The 17,932-nt window shown below is 37.6% G+C and overlaps 1 protein-coding gene across 2 annotated transcripts in view; it reads left to right on the top strand.

Moving 5' to 3' along the window:
• LOC307182026 (uncharacterized protein) overlaps window positions 1–17,932 on the top strand; it is a 153,872-nt gene that overhangs the window by 57,396 nt on the left and 78,544 nt on the right. For both annotated transcript variants that reach the window (XR_013827097.1, XM_079913134.1), the window contains exon 2: window positions 3,222–3,263. Coding sequence is in view for 1 of the 2 variants with exons in the window: in XM_079913134.1 (XP_079769260.1) it covers window positions 3,222–3,263 (42 nt within the window). In the remaining variant the exon portion in view is untranslated. The remainder of the gene's footprint in view (window positions 1–3,221; window positions 3,264–17,932) is intronic.

The raw sequence follows: 17,932 nt of genomic DNA, 5'->3' as shown, positions 1-17,932 counted from the left end.
ATGAAACCTCACCCACATCTGTTGGTTAGTGATAAAATAGAGACTTGTTTTGAGACCCAAAGCTGCCAGACATTTTAGATTTCTCTGACCTAGAGTCTCCCTTCCTTGTTGCTTAGTAACATCACCCAAACAGTTAATCCCCTCTCCAGTTCTCCTTTGTCCCCTCCTCTCCTAAGTAATGACTCCTATGTTACAATCTCTGAACAGTCTCTTGATATAAGAGACTTTCTTCATATTCAAACCTGTCAAGGTGTCACCCATTAAAGCTTATATAAGTGATAGCCCTTCATGGTCATATTATTTTCCTAGATCAGACCTGGAGTCCCTTGAATTCCCTATACTTATAACATTGCTGTCATTCATTCCACTTATCTATATACTATGATGGCCCAATACATTGTTACTATTATTACTCTGAACATTTGATCATTGGGGAATAAGAAAAAGAAAAGATTTTATTTTACCTTAATTTATTCCTTCCTAGATGTCTTTCCTTTCTTTATGTAGATCCAAGTTTCTAACCTATATTATTTTCCATCTCCCTGAAGCACTACTTTTAGTATTTCTTGCAGGGCAGATCTGCTGGCAATAAATTCCTTCAAGTTGTGTTTGATAGAGTCTTTATTTTTCCTTTACTTTTGAAGGACAGTTTTGATTTAATATAGAATTTCAGGTTGGTGTATTTTTCTTTCAGCATTTTAAGTATTTTACTATATTCTCTTTTTGCTTGCATGATTACTGATGAGAAGTCTGGTATCGTTTTCATCTTTGTTTTTCTAGAGTTAAGGCGAAACCCCTAGCTGCTTTCAAGATTTTCTCTTTTTCTTTGGTTTTCTGCAATTTGAATATGATATGCCTAGGTGTGGAATTTTCGTTTTTTATCCTGCTTTGTGTTTTCTGTGCTGAAGTTTCTACTGACATTTTCCTCAAACTCACTGGTTCTTTCTTTGACCATGTCTGTCTACTGATAATCCTATCAAAAAGATTTTTCATTTCTGTTAGTTTTTTTTATTTCTAGAATTTCCTTTGATTCTTTCTAGTGTTTTCATCTCTCTGCTTATATTACTCATCTGCTCTGGCATATTGTCTACTTTATCATTAGAATTCTTAACCTAGTAATTGTAGTTATTTTAAATTATCTGATAATTCTAAACTCTGTGCCATATCTGATGCTGATATATTTGATTTGTCTCTCCAGGCTATGTTTTTGCTTGCCTTTTAGCATGCCTGTAATTTATACACTATGTATCACATAATAGGATCTGAAATAAATAGGCATTTAGTGTCATATCTTAAGTTAATCTGGATAGGAGATAGGCTTTGTCTAATGTCTGCTATAGCTGTAGATGCCAGAGACGTTTTTAATTGAAGTATATTTGATTTACAACGTTGTTTTAATTTCTTCTGTACAGCAAAGTGATTCAGTTATATATACGTTTTTAAAATATTCTTTTCCATTATGGTTTATCTCAGGATATTGAATATAGATCCCTGTACTACCCAGTAGGACCTTGTTTATCCTTTCCATATATAATAGTTTGCATCTGCTAACCCCAAACTCCCACTTCATCCCTCCCCCACCCCACCTCCCCCTTGGCAACCACAAGTCTGTTCTGTATGAGATGCCAGAGACTTTTATTTCTTCTGGTGTTTTTGTTATTTGCTGCACTTCTGTCTTTGGGCTTCCCTAAAAATTCTCTCTTAAGTAGAGTCTGAGCCTTGGAACTCTTTCACTCTAATCCATTATTATTATACTGGAGGCCTATTGTTGTGATGGTAAGGTGAAGCAGTCTATAATCCTGTAATTAAGTCTCAGTCTTTAAGTGGGCCTGTGTCACTGGGTGTGATATTCACAAGTATTTTCTCAGCTTTTCTTTTTCTTAAGTGAGATAGAAAGGCTTATAGGTGGCTGGAATTGAGTGATTTTTATTTCCACACCTCAGATAAGGTTCTGGTAGTGTTTTCCTTTATTGAGCAGACCTTTCTAATAGAGAATTTTCTGGTCCTTTTTCCCTTCCCTGACAGAAACATGAGTGTTTTTTTGTGGTTCTTTACCATGAGTACCTGATTATGTCCAAGTAAAATCCACAAAAGTATGGCACTTCTGCTGCCCCCAGAAATTTCTCACTCTCATACTAGACCACACTTAGCCTCCAGCAGTTCATCGAAGTTACCATTTAAGTGTTCTTACCAGTTTATTATACCAGCAGCTCCTGTTCCATTTAGGCTGGTCTCAGCTGTGATTCTCTGTATTCACCTGTCTCCAGATTTCAGGATGCAGTTTGCCCTGAGAGCTCGATTCTCTGAATGATCCAAGAAAAGTCATTAATTTTCAGTTTGTTCAGCTTTTTCTTATTGAAAAGACAAGAATGATGATTTCCAAGCTCTTTATGTGTCAGAGCTGAAAATGTAAGTCCCCTTGATTTATTTTTGAATGTTAAAGTAACCATGAGTTTCATGGATAAAGCTCATTGATTATGATGTATTATCATTTTCACATATTGCAGGATTAGATTTACTAAAATTTTCAATAATTTTTATATTTATGTTCATAAGAGATATTAGTTTGTAGTTTCCTTTTTTAATAATGCCTTCTGTTCTTTTGGTATCATGGTAATGTTGTCTCACAGAATTAGTTGGAAAGTATGCCCTCCTCTTTACTTTTCTGAGGAATTTGTGTAACGTTGGTACTATTTCTTCCTGAAATGTTTGGTAGAATTCGCCAGTAAAGCCATCTGGGTATGGAGTTTTCTTTGTGGGAAGTGTTTAGCTATAAATTCCATTACTTTTATACATGTAAGACCATAGAAGTAATCTATTTCTTCATGAATAACCTTTGGTATTTTGTGTCTTTCAGTGAAGTTGTACATTTCATTAAAGTTATTGAATTTATTGGCATTAAGTGGTTCATAATATTCTCTTACTACCTCTTTAGTATCTGTAGAATATTTATAGATGTTACCCTCTCTCTCCTGATAAAGGTCATTTTTTACTTCTCTTTCTCATGTATATATGTAGAAATACATGGATGCATATAGCTATTTGTTCCCTGATCAGTCTGACTAGAGATTTATCATTTTATTGAATTTCTCAAAGAACCAGCTTTTGGCTTCATTGATTTTATCTACATTTTTATTTAATTAATTTCTACGCCTACCTTTATTATGTCCTTCCTTCTGCTTACATTGAGCTTAATTTTTTTTCTTTTCTGTTTTCTTAAGGGGGAAGCTAAAGTCATTGGTTTGAGACATTTCCTTTCCTATGTGAGTATATTTAGTGTCATAAATTTCTGTACTGCTTTAGATGTCTTGTATACATTTTAATATATTATGTTGTCATTTATCTTCTGTTCAAAATACTTTTTAATTGCTCTTTTGATTTCTTATTTGAAGTAGGAGGTATTTAGAAGTATTTTATTTTATTTCCAAATAGTTGTAGATTATCTAGATATCTTTGTTATTAACTTCTTATTTAATTCCCTTGTAGTCAGAGAACAGAGTTTCTATGAATTGAATTCTTTTAAATTTATTGAAACTTGTTTTATGGCTCAGAATAAGGTTTGTCTAGATAAATGCTCCAAGTAGACTTGTAGCATATTTATTCAGATGTTTTAAGTGGAATGTTCTATAAATTTTAATTAGCTGTAGTTGGTTAATAGTGTTCTTCAAACCTATATCCTGAATGATTTTCTGCCTACTTGTTCTATAAATTATTGAGAGAAGAGTGTATAATATTTTACTCTAATCATGAATTTGCCTATTGTTCCTTATAATACTACCACATTTTCTTTCATGTTTTCAATCTCTGTTATTAGGTGCATACACATCTAGGATTGTTATGTATTCTTGATTAGTTGGTCCTTTTGTCATTTTGAAAAAGCACTCTTTACCTCTGGTAATATTATTTTCTATAAAATCTATTCTGCCTGATACTAACATAGCCACTTGAGCTTTCTTTCGATTAGAGTTAGCATGGAATAGCTTTATCTTTTACTTTTAACCTATTTTGCCTTTATATCCAAAGTGAGTTTCTCATTGGCAACATGTAATTGAGTCTTGCTTTTTTATCCAATATAATAATCCCTACTTTTCACTTGGGGGGTTTAGACCATTTATTTAACATGATTATTTTGACAGTCATGCTTAAATCTACCATCTTGTTAGCTATTTTCTACGTTTTCCATCTGTTCTGTTTCTTTTTTCCTCTTTTTCTGCCTTCTTTTGGTCTTTTTGCTTCTGTTAGTTTCAAAGCTATAATTCTGATTTTGGTTTCTGTTTGATTGCTTTAAGTTTCATAATATACAGATTTATCATATGGTGTACCAGTATGTGAAGTAGTGTCATATTACTTATAGCAATATACTTACATTTGCCTCTCCCTAGAATTTGGGCTATTGTTGAAATATATTTTATTTCTACATATGTTATAAACACCACAATACAAAGCTATTGATTTGCTTTAAATAGGCAATTCCCTAATAAAGAGATTTAAAAATAAGAAAAACTTGGGAGATATATATATATATATATATGTGTGTGTATATATATATATATATATGTATATATATATATATATGTACACCCACACATTTAGCATTTTCAGTGCTCTTCATTTGTTTAAAGAGATCCAGATTTCTATCTGGTATCATTTCCCTTATGCTTGAAGGACTTCTTTTACACATCTTATAGTACATAATGACTAGTGGTGAATTCTGTTTAGCATGTATTATTATTTTTTTAAATGTGTGTGGAAAAAACTTTTATTTCACCTTTCTGTCTTAAATACATTTTTGCTAGGTATAGAATTTTAATATGGTCATTTTCTTTTCCCAATACTTCAGGACACTATTCTTTTGTCTCCTGATTAACTTTTTTTCAGACAGGAAGCCTGCTTTCATTCATATCCCTGTTTATATCTACTGTGCCTTTTTTATCTGGATACTTTTGTTGTTGTTTTGTGTTTGCTTTTTCTTTTATTTATTTATTTATTTTTATTGAACTATAGTTGATTTACATGTTGTGTTAGTTTCAGGTGTACTCACAGTGATTCAGTTAAACATATTACATATATATGTATATATATACACACATACACACACACACACACATACACATATATATTCTTATATATTCTTTTCCTAATTCTTTTCCCTTATAGGTTATTATAAAATATTGAGTATAGTTCCCTGTGCTATATACAGTAGGTCCTTGTTGGTTATATATTTTATATATAGTAGTGTGTATATGTTAAACTCAAACTCCTAATTTATCCCTTGCCCCCACTTTCCCCTTTGGGAACCATAAGACTTTTTCTATCTGGGTCTGTTTCTGTTTTGTAAATAAGTTCATTTGTATCTTTTTTTAAAAATTCCACATATAAGCAATATCACTTGATATTTGTCTTTCTCTGTCTGGCTTACTTCACTTCGTATGATAATCTCTAGGTCCATCGATGTTGCTGGAAATGGAATTATTTCATTCTTTTTTATGGCTGAGTGATATTCCATTGTATATATACACCACACCTTCTTTATCCATTCACCTGTCAATGGACATTTAGGTTGCTTCCATGTCTTGGCTATTGTAAGTAGTGCTGCAGTGAACGTGGGTGTGCATGTGTCTTTTTGAATTACAGTTTTCTCCATATATATGCCCAGGAGCAGGATTGTAGGATCATATGGTAACTCTGTATTTAGTTTTTTAAGGAACCTCCATACTGTTCTCCATAGTGACTTTACCAGTTTACATTCCTACCAACAGTGAAGAGGATTCCTTTTTCTTTACACCCTCTCTGGCATTTATTATTTGTAGACTCTTTGATTATGACCATTCTGACTGGAGTGAGGTGATACCTCATTGTAGTTTTGATTTGCATTTCTCTAATAATTAGGAATGTTGAGCATTTTTTCATGTGCCTGTTGGCCATCTGTATGTCTTCTTTGGAGAAATACTTGTATCTACTCTCTCCATGTATCTATCTCCCCTTTCTTACTCTGCCCTCTTTAAGTGTAGTGTAGCTGCTTTATTTCCTGGGAATCCTAGCCCCATCCTCTCACCCAAGAAGGCTGTTGGACTCTCTCTCTCTCTCTCTGTGTGTGTGTGTATATGTGTGTTTGTGTATGTATATATATGTGTGTGTGTGTGTATTTTTTTTCCTGACGTGCCACCTGGAGACTCTAGGAAGTAAGGTAGGAATAATCTTAGGACATACATTATTTGTTTCTCCTCTCAGTGGCCACTGCCCTGGGCTGCTTAAAGTCCAATGTCTGAAACTGGTCCCTCTTTACTCCATTTTGGCTCAGCACACTTCTCTTTGTGCATAAACTTAAGTGAGCATCTGACTCTGTTATAAAATTTATTCATCTCACTTTTTTTCTCCTGAGAGGAAAACATTCGACAGAAACACAGTAAAAATAGATTTTTTATTCCCCCATCTCAAGATAGTTCTGCAGACTGGTAATAGTCACAGAACTGGTAATAGTCACAGAACAGGCTTAGGAAGGCATTTTCCCATCCCCCTTTCATCTCCATCAGCCACCTACCACAATTCCTTCATATGACAATTAATCTATTGTTGATCTTATTTTTTATTGTTTGAAGTCACTAACTTTTTTTCTTTTCTTGAAATACAGTTGATTTACAATATTAGTTTCAGGTGTACAACATAGTTATTCAATATTTTTATAGTTATACTCAACTGAAAGTTGTTATATTAGGTGTATTCCCTGTGCTGTACAATATATCTTTGTAGCTTATTTTACACATAATAATCTGTACCCCTTAATCCCCTACCCCTATTTTGACTCTCACCAATTCCCTCTCCCCACTGGTATCCACTAGTTTGTTCTCTATATCTGTGAGTCTGTTTCTGTTTTGTTATATTTACTAGTTTGTTTTATATTTTACATTCCACATATAAATGATAATATACAGTATTTATCTTTCTCTGTCTGACTTATTTCACTATGCACAATGCCCTCCAGGTCTACCCATGTTGTTCCAAATGGCAAAATTTCATTCTTTTTATGGCTGAGTACCCATTGTATTTATCCATTCATCTGCTGATGGATGCTTAGGTTGCTTCCATGTCTTGGCTATTGTAAATAAAGCTGCTATGAACATTGGGGTGCATGTATCTTTTCAAATCAGTGTTTTCGTATTTTTCAGATATATATCAAAGAGTGGAAATGCTGGATCATATAGTAGTTCTATTTTTAGTTTCTTGAGGAACCTCCATACTGTTTTCCACACTGGCTGCACCAGTGTATACATTCCCACCAATGGTGTTCAAAGGTTCCCTTTTCTCCATATCTTCACCAACATATGTTATTTGTGGTCTTTTTGATGATGGACATTCTTATAGATGTGAGGTAACATCTCATTGTGTTTTTTAAAAAAGCATCTTTATTGTAGTATAATTGCTTTACAATGGTGTGTTGGTTTCTTCTGTATAACAAAGTGAATCAGCTATGCATATACATACATCCCCATATCTCCTCCCTCTTGTGTCTCCCTCCCACCCTCCCTATCCCACCTCTCTAGGTGGTCATTGTGGTTTTAATTTGAACTTCTCTGATAATTAGTGATGTTGAGCATCTTTTCATGTGCTTGTTGGTCATCCGTATGTCTTCCTTGAAAAAATAAGCTGCACAGACATTTATCTGTCCTTTTTTTTTTCGTTACGCGGGCCTCTCACCGCTGTGGCCTCTCCTGTTGCGGAGCACAGACTCCGGACGCGCAGGCTCAGCGGCCATGGCTCACGGGCCCATCCGCTGTGCAGCATGTGGGATCCTCCCAGACCGGGGCACGAACCCGTGTCCTCTGCATCGGCAGGCGGACGCTCAACCACTGTGCCACCAGGGAAGCCCCTATCTGTCCATTTTTCATTGGGTTGTTTGGGGTTTTTTTTTTTTTGATATTGAGTTGTATGATCTGTTTTTATGCCTTGGATGTTGCAGATATTTTTCTCCCAGTCAGTAGGTTGTCTTTTCATTTTGTCAATGGTTTTCCTTTGCTGTGCAAAAGTTTTTTTTTTTAATATTTATTTATTTGACTGTGCCAGGTCTTAGTTTCAGCATACGTGATCTTCATTGTGACATGCGGGATCTTTAGTTGTGGCATGCAGGATATTTTTAGTTGCAGCATGCAGACTTCTTAGTTGCATCATGTGGACTCTTAGTTGTGGCATGGATGCAGGATGTAGTTCCCCAGCCAGGGATTGAACCCAGGCCCCCTGCATTGGGAGCGCAGAGTCTTACCCACTGGACCACCAGGGAAGTCCCAAAAGCTTTTGAATTTACTTAGGTCCCATTTGTTTATTTATGCTTTTGTTTCCTTTGCCCTAGGAGACATCCAAAAAATATTGCTACAGTTTATGTCAAAGAGTGTTATGCCTATGTTTTCTTCTAGGACTTTTATGGTTTCATGTCTTACATTTAGGTCTTTAAGCAATTTTGAATTCATTTTTGTATATAATGTGAGGGAATATTCTTATCCCGTTGTTTTACATGTAGCTGTCAAGTTTTCCCAGCACCACTTATTAAAGAGAGTGTCTTTTCTCCATTGTATATTCTTGCCTTCTTTGTCGTAGATTAATTAACTGTAAGTGCATGGATTTATTTCTGGGCTCTGTATTCTGTTCCATTGATCTATGTGTCTGTTTTTGTGCTAGTACCACACTGTTTTGATGACTGTACTTTTGTATATTCTGAAATCAGGGATTGTGATACCTCCAGCTTTATTCTTTTTTATCAAGATTTCCTTTGCTATTCAGGGTCTTTTTGATTCCATCTGAATTTTAGGATTATTTGTTCTAGCTCTGTGAAAAATATCATGGGTATTTTGATAGAGCGATTGCATTAAATTTATACACTAAGTCCCCTAAATACAAATGAGTTCTGTTCAGAGAGCACATTCATAAGTCCAGTTTCTTCATAAATTCAACAAAGTTAGCTTAAGTACCAAACTAACACAATTGGCTATATAGTACTGTACTGTAATAGGTTTGTAATACTTTTCACACAAATAATATATAAAAAACAAAAAAAGTAAACATTTTAAATCTTACAGTACAGTACCTTGAAAAGTACAGTAGTACAGTACAACAGCTGGCATACAGGGACTGGTAGCAGTACCAGCTACATCACTGCTGCTTTTACGCTTGATTCCAGACATCCTGGGCTTGAAATAAAGATACTGCACTACTGTACTCTATACAGTACTGTACAGTAAAGTACACAAAAGCGCAACCACTTGTAGAGGATGCATGCATGTGACAGTGTATGCCAGACACATGAACTAACTTACGTGATTGGACATGTGAACGCATGTTTGCATCTTTGGAAGTTTGCAACTTGAAGGTTCATATGTAGGGGACTTACTGTAGATGGCTTTGCTTAGCATGGACATTTAAACAATATTAATTCTTCCAAACCATGAACATGGGATATCTTTCCATTACTTTATATCATCTTCAATTTTCTTCATCATTGTCATGTAGTTTTCAGAGTCTTTCACCTCCTTGTTTAACTTTATTTCTATATCTATTCTTTTTGATGCAATTTTAAATGAGATTGTCTTCTTGCTTTCATTTTCTGATAGTTCATTACTAGTGTAAAGAAAAGCAATGGATTTCTGTATATAATTGTATCCCACAACTTTACTAAATTCATTTATTAGTTCTAATAGTTTCTTCGTGGAGACTTTAAGGTTTTCTATAAATAGTATCATGCCATCTGCAAATAGTGACTGTTTTACTTCTTCCCTCCCAATTTGGATGCCTATTATTTCTTTTTCTTGTCTGATGGCTGTGGCTAGGATTTTCGATATTATGTTAAATTGAAGTGGTGAGAATGGGTGTGCTTGTCCTGTTCCTGATCTTAGAGGAAAAGCTTTCAACTTTTCACCATTGATGTTAGCTATGCACTTGTCATAAATAGGTCTTGAGATATTTCCCCTCTAAACACACTTTGATGAGAGTTTATTTTTTTAATTTATTTAAAAATTTTTTTAAATAAATCTTTATTGGAGTATAATTGCTTCACAATACTGTGTTTCTGATACACAAAAAAGCAAATCAGCCATAGACATACACATATCCCCATATCCCCTGCCTCTTAAGCCTCCCCCCCATCTGCCCTATCCCACCCCTCTAGGTCATCGCAAAGCACTGAGCCAATCTCCCAGTGCTATTGTGCTGCTTCCCGCCAGCCAACTCTTTTACATTCAGTAGTGTATATATATCGATGCTACTCTCACTTTGCCCCAGCTTCACCCTCCCACCCCATTTCTTCAAGTCTGTTCTCTACGTCTACCTCTTTATTCCTCCTCTGCAACTGGTTTCATCAGTAGCTTTTTTTTTTGATTAGATATATATACGTTAACATATGGTATTTGTTTTTCTCTTTCTGACTTAATTCATTCTGTATGACATAACTTAGGTCCATTCACTTCACTGCAAATAATTCAATTTCATTTCTTTTTATGGCTGAGTAATATTCCATTATATATATGTGCCAGATCTTCTTTATCCATTCATCTGTCGATGGACATTTAGGTTGGTTACATGTCCTGGCTATTGTAAATAGTGCTTCAGTGAATATTGTGGTACATGACTCTTTTTGAATTATGGTTTTCTCAGGGTAAATGCCCAGTAGTGGGATTTCTGGGTCATATTGTAGTTCTATTTTTAGTTTTTTAAGGAACCTCCATACTGTTCTGCATAGTGGTTGTATCAATTTACATTCCCACCAACAATGCAGGAGGATTCCCCTTTCACCACACCCTTTCCAGCATTCATTGTTTCTAGGTTTTTTGATAATGGCCATTCTGACTAGCATGAGGTGATACCTCATTGTAGTTTTGATTTGCATTTCTCTAATAATTAGTGATGTTGAGCAACTTTTCATGTGCCTCTTAGCCATCTGTATGACTTCCTTGGTGAAATGGCTATTTAGGTCTCCTACCCATTTTTTAACTGGATTCTTTGTTTTTTTGATATTGAGCTCCATGAGCTGTTTGTATATTTTGGAGATTAATCCATTGTCTGTTATTTCATTTTCAAATATTTTCTCCCATTCTGAGAGTTGACTTTTTGTCTTGTTTATGATTTCCTTTGCTGTGCAAAAGCTTTTACGTTTAATTAAGTCCCATTTGTTTATTTTTGTTTTTATTTCTGTTACTCTAGGCGGTGGGTCAAAAAAGATCTTGCTGTGGTTTATGTCAAAGAGATTTTCCTGTGTTTTCTTCTAAGAGTTTTATAGTGTCTGGTCTTAAATTTAAGTCTTTAATCCATTTGGAGTTTATTTTTGTGTATGGTGTTAGGTAGTGTTCTAATTTCATTCTTTCACATGTAGCGGTCCAGTTTTCCCAGCATCATTTATTGAAGAGGCTGTGGTTTCTCCATTGTATGTTCTTGCCTCCTTTGTCATAACTTAGGTGCCCATATGTGCATGGGTTTCTCTCTGGGCATTCTATCCTGTGCCATTGATCTATATTTATGTTGTTGCCAGTACAATACTGTCTTGATTACTGTAGCTTCGTGGTATAGTTTGAAGTTGGGGAGCCTGATTCCTCCAACTCCTTTTTTCTTTCTCAAGATTGCTTTGGCTATTCGGGGTCTTTTGTGTTTCCATACAAATTGTGAAATTTTTGTTCTAATTCTGTGAAGAATGCCATTGGTAGTTTGATAGGGATTGCACTGAATCTGTAGATTGCTTTGTGTAGTATAGTCATTTTCACAATTCTTCCAATCAAAGAACATAGTATATTTCTATATCTGTTTATGTCATCTTTGATTTCTTTCATCAGTGTTTTATAGTTTTCTGAGTAAAAGTCTTTCACCTACTTAGGCAGGTTTATTCCTAGGTATTTTATTCTTTTTTTGCAGTGGTAAGTGTAAGTGTTTCCTTAATTTCTCTTTCTGATTTTTCATTGTTGGTGTATAGGAATGCCAGATATTTCTGTGCATTAATTTTGTATCCTGCAACTTTACCAAATTCATTGATTAGTTCTAGTAGTTTTCTGGTGGCATCTTTAGGATTTTCAATGTATAGTATCATGTCATCAGCAAACAGTGATACTTTTACTTCTTCTTTTCCAATTTGTGTTGGTTTATTTCTTTTTCTTCTCTGATTGTTGTAGCTAGGACTTCCAAAACTATGTTGAATAACAGTGGCAAGAGTGGACATCCTTGTCTTGTTCCTGATCTTAGAGGAAATGCTTTCAGTTTTTCACCATTGAGTATGATGCTTGCTGTGGGTTTGTCATATATGGCTTTTATTATGTTGAGGTAGTTTCCCTCTATGCCCACTTTCTGGAGAGTTTTTATCATAAATGGGTGTTGAATTTTGTCAACAGCTTTTTCTGCACCTAGTGAGTTCATCATGTGGTTTTTATTCCTTATTTGTTAATGTGGTGTATCACATTGATTGATTTGCATATATTGAAGAATCCTTGCCTCCCTGGGATAAATCCCACTTGATCATGGTGTATGATCCTTTTAATGTGCTGTTGGATTCTCTTTGCTAGTATTCTGTTCAGGATTTTTGCATCTATGTTCATCAGTGATATTGGCCTATAATTTTCTTTTTCTGTGGTATCTTTTTCTGGTTTTGGTATCAGGGTGATGGTGGCTTCGTAGAATGAATTTGGGAGTGTTTCTCCCTCTGAAATTTTTTGGAAGAGTTTGAGAAGGCTTGGTGTTAGCTCTTCTGTAAATTTTTGATAGAATTCACCTGTGAATTTATTATCGCTATGTGTGTTCCTATTGCCATTTCTTAATTAATGCTGGTTTGATGGTGCTGATTTCTCTTAGCTTTTGCTTGTCTGTAAAGTTTTTGATTTCTCTGTCGAATCTGAATGAGATCCTTGCTGGGTAGAGTAATCTTGGTTGTTGGTATTTCTCTTTCATCACTTTAAGTATATCCTACCACTCCCTTGTGGCCTGCATAGTTTTTGCTGAAAAATCAGCTGTTAACCTTATGGGGATTCTCTTGTATGTTATTTGTTGCTTTTCCCTTGCTGTTTCAATATGTTTTCTTTGTATTTAATTTTTGATAGTTTGACTAATATGTGTCTTGGTGTGTTTCTCCTTGGATTTTTCCTGTATGGGACTCTCTACACTTCCTGGACTTGATTGACTATTTCTTTCCTATGTTATGGAAGTTTTCAACTGTAATCTCTTCAAGTATTTTTGAGTCCCTTTCTTTTTCTCTTCTTCTTTTGGGACTCCTATAATTCGAATGTTGGTGCATTTAATGTTGTCCCAGAGGTCTCTGAGACTGTCCTCAGTTCTTTTCATTCTTTTTTCTTTATTCTCCTCTACAGTATTTATTTCCACTATTTTATCTTCCAGGTCACTTATCCATTCTTCTGCCTCAGTTATTCTGCTATTTATCCCTTCTAGAGAATTTTTAATTTCATTTATTGTGTTGTTCATCATTGTTTGTTTTCTCTTTAGTTCTTCTAGGCCCTTTTTAAATGTTTCTTGTATTTTCTCTATTCTGTTTTCAAGATTTTGGATCATCTTTACTATCATTATTCTGAATTCTTTTTCAGGTAGACTGCCTATTTCCTCTTCATTTGTTAGGTCTGGTGGGTTTTTACTTTGCTCCTTCATCTGCTGTGTGTTTCTTTGTCTTCCCATTTTGCTTAACTCACTGTGTTTGGGGTCTCCTTTTCACAGGCTGCAGGTTCATAGTTCTCGTTGTTTTTGGTGTCTGCCCCCAGTTGGTAAGGTTGGTTCAGTGGGTTGTGTAGCCTTCCTGGTGGAGGGGACTGGTGCCTGTGTTCTGGTTTATGAGGCTGGATCTTGTCTTTCTGGTGGGCAGGACCATGTCTGTTGGTGTGTTTTGGGGTGTCTGTGAATGTAATATGATTTTAGGCAGCCTATCTGCTAATGAGTGTGGTTGTGTTCCTATCTTGCTAATTGTCTGACATGGGTGTCCAGTACTGGAGCTTGCTGGTCATTGATTGGAGGTGGGTCTTAGCGTTGAGATGGAGATCTCTGGGATAGCTCTTGCCAGCTGATACTACATGCGGCCAGGAGGTCCCTGGTGGACCAATGTCTTGAACTCCTCTCTCCCACCTTAGAGGCTCAGGCCTAACCCCCTGCCAGAGCACCAAGACCCTGTCAGCTACATGGCTCAGAAGAAAAGGGAAAAAAATAAAGAAAAGAAGTAATAATAAAATAAGATAAAAAATTATTTTAAAAAATTTTATTAAAATTTAAAAAGTAAGAAAAAAATAGAGAAACCAAACCAATAAAGAAATCCATCAGTGTTAAGAAGCACTAAAACTATACTAAGATAAACATAAAAATCAGAAACTAGTCAGTTGCATACAGCAAACCCCAAGTCTACAGTTGTTCCCAAAGTCCATTGCTCCAATTTTGGGATGATTCACTGACTAATCAGATATTCCACACATGCAGGGTACATCAAGTTGATTGTAGAGATTTAGTCCACTGCTCCTGAGGCTGCATGGAGTAATTTCCCTTTCTCTTCTTTGTCTGCACAGCTCCTGGGGTTCAGCTTTGGATTTGGCCCCACCTCTGCATGTAGGTCGTCCTCTGGCACCTGTTCTTCACCCAGACAGGTGTGGGTTAAAGGAGCGGCTGATGGTGAGCTCTGGCTCACTAAGGCCGGGGTGAGGGAGGGGTACAGAATGTGGGGCGAGCCTGAGGCAGCAGAAGCCATCATGACTTTGCAACAGCCTGAGGTGTGCCATGTGTTCTCCCCGGGAAGTTGTCCCTGGATCATGGGACCCTGGCAGTGGTGAGCTGCACAGGCTCCCGGGAGGGGAGGTGGGGATAGTGACCTGTGTTTGCACACAGGCTTCTTGGTTGCTTGGTTGCTGCAGCAGCAGCATTAGCGTTTCATGCCCATCTCTGGTGTCCGCACTGATAGCTGCAGCTTGTGCCCATCTCTGAAGCTTGTTTAGGTGGTGCTCTGAATCCCCTTTTCTCGTGCACCCTGAAACAGTGGTCTCTTGACTCTTAGGCAGTTCCAGACCTTTTCCGAGATTCCCTCCCAGTTAGTTGTAGTACACTAGCCCCCCTCAGGCTGTGTTCACACAGGAAACCGCAGTCCTCTCCCTGGGATCTGAACTCCAAAGTCCAAGCCTCAGCTCCCAGTCCCAGTCCTCCCTGGCAGGTGAGCAGACAAGCCTCTCAGGCTGGTAAGTGCTGGTTGGCACCGATCCTCTGTGCGGGAATCTCTGTGCTTTGCCTTCTGCACCCCTTTTGCTATGCTTTCCTCTGTGGCTCCAAAGTTTAACCCTCCACCCACCATTTCCACCATTGAAGGGGCTTCCTAGTGTGTGGAAACTTTTCCTCCTTCACAGCACCCTCTCAGAGGTGCAGGTACTGTCCTGATTCTTTTGTCTCTATTTTTTCTTTTTTCTTTTGCCCTACCCAGGTATGTGGGGGAGTTTCTTGCCTTTTGGGAAGTCCGAGGTCTTCTGCCCACATTGAGTATGTGTTCTGTAGTAGTTGTTCCACATGTAGATGTGTTTTTGATGTACTTGTGGGGAGGAAGGTGATCTCCATGTCTTACTCCTCCACCATCTTGAAGGTCTCTCCTTGCTTATGCCTGAATTAAATTTTTGTTAGTTTGATTAATATGTGTCTTGGTGTGTTTTTCCTAGAGTTTATGATATATGTGAGTCTCTGTGCTTCCTGGACATGGGTGACTATTTCTTTTCCCATGTTAGAGAAGTTTTCCACTATAATCTCTTTAAATATATTCTCAGACCCTTTTTTTTCTCTTCTTCTGGGACCCCTGTAATTCGAATGTTGTTGCATTTAGTGTTGTCCCAGTGGTCTCTGAGATGGTCCTCAACTCTTTTCATTCTTTGTTCTTTTTTCTGCTCTTTGGCAGTTATTTCTACCATTTTGTTTTCCAGCTCACTTATTCGTTCTTCTGCTCAGCTATTCTGTTCTTTATTCCTTCTAGTATATTTTTCATCTCAGATATTGTGCTCTTCATCTCTGTTTGTTTGTTCTTTTGTTCTTCTAGATCTTTTTTAAACATTTCTTGTATTTTCTCAATCTATGCCTCCATTCTGTTTCTGAGATTTTGTATCATCTTTACTATCATTACTCTGAATTATTTTTCAGGTAGATTGCCTATTTCCTCTTCATTTATTTGGTCTTGTATGTTTTTACCTTGCTACTTCATCTGTGACAAAGATTTTTGTCATCTCTCTTTTTTTTTTTTTTTTTGAGTGGGATTGTGTTCCTGTCTTACTGGTGGTTTGACCTGAGGCTTCCAACACTGGAGTTTGTAGGCTATTGGATAGAGCTGGGTCTTGGTACTGAGATGAGGAACTCTGTGAGACCTCACTCTGATGAATATTCCCTGGGGTCTGAGGTTCTCTATTACTCCGGTGGCTTGGACTCAGAGCTCCCACCACAGGAGCTTTGGCCCCATTCTGGGCTCATGAACCAACATCCTGAAAGCTGTCTGGGGAGGTAAAAAAAAAAAAAAGAATAACAATGTAAAAAATAAAAATAGACTAGGAAACTAACAAATATGTTAGGAAAAAAATAAAAATATAGATTAATCAACAGCCAGAAGGTGCATAAGTATCACAATAGTAAAAAAAAAAGAGGAGGAGGGAAAAGAAAAAAATGTGTGGGGGGAAAGGCCTTGGCTGTGAAGGGCAGGGTCTAAGCAAGGGTGAGGTTTGGGCAGTGGGCAGGGCCAATGCTCAGGACCACAGGGCTGGAAAAGGCCCTGGGGACTGTGAGGGGTGGGGCTTAGGCTCAAGGAACAGAAGGGGCCCAGGCGTGCCCCCCACCCTTGTCTCAGAGGGCAGGGAACCTCACCTGGGAGCCCAGCAGGCTTCCTGGGCCCAAGTGGTCAGGGCAATCGCCCTCTGCTCCTCTCCTGCTCCTCCCAGAGGGCCCCTCCCACCTGCCTCTCCTGATTTCCCTGGCCTCCCTCTTATGCCCCCAGTTCCCATGCAGCCTGGAGGGGGCTTTGGAGGGTGTTACCAGCCTGGGAGCTCAGCAGGCTCCTGGGCCTGAGTGGGTGGGACAGTCACCCTCTGCTCCTCTCCCAGTCGTCCTGGAGGGCCCCTCCCTCCTGCTTCTCCTGATCTCCCTGGCCTCTCTCCTATGCCCTCAGCATCCTGGTGGCCTGAATGGGGCTTTGGAGGGGTGTTACTAGCTTGGGAACTCAGCAGGCTTCCTGGCCTGAGTGGGCCAGGTGATTGCCCTCTGCTCCTCTCCCACTCTTCCTGGAGAGTCCCTCCCATCTGCCTCTCCTGATCTCCCTGACTTCAGGGGTGCCACTCCTCTCTGGTCTCCACTTCTCCTCCCCCGTCAGTTCCCCTATGTCCTACCAGTTCACTTTGGGGTTTCTCCCATCTCCTTAGGCATCAGAGTCTTCCCCCAGCGGCCGGCAGGCCCCCTACTTGTGGGGAGATGCTAACTCCACATCTTCCCACACAACCATCTTGACTCCGCCTTCTGATGAGAGTTTTTAAGATGAATGGATGTTGAATTGTGTAAATGTTTTTACTGAGATGATCATGTGATTTTTATTCTTTCCTTTTTTAAATATGGTGTAACACATTGATTGATTTGCAGATATTGAACTATCCTTGCATCTTGTGAATAAATCCCACTTTGTCATGCTCTATGATTCGTTTTACCTAACATTGAATTCAATTTGCCAATATTTTGTTGATTATCTTTGCACCTATATTCATCAGAGATATTGACCTGTAATTTTCTATTTGTAGTGTCTTTGTCTGGTTTTGGTATCAGGGTAATAGTGGCCTATTAGAATGAATTTGGGAGTGTTCTGCCCTCTTCAGTTTTTTGGTGTAGTTTAAAAAGAATAGGTATTAGCTCTTCTTTATGTGTTTGGTAGGATTCCCATGTCAAGCTTTCTAGTACTGGACTATGGTTTGCTGGGAGTCCTTAT

This window comes from Stenella coeruleoalba, assembly GCF_951394435.1.
Source record: "Stenella coeruleoalba genome assembly, chromosome: 2".
NCBI lineage: Eukaryota > Metazoa > Chordata > Mammalia > Artiodactyla > Delphinidae > Stenella > Stenella coeruleoalba.
The sequence above is the reverse complement of the archived record's forward strand: the minus strand, read 5'-3'. Positions and strand labels throughout refer to the sequence as shown.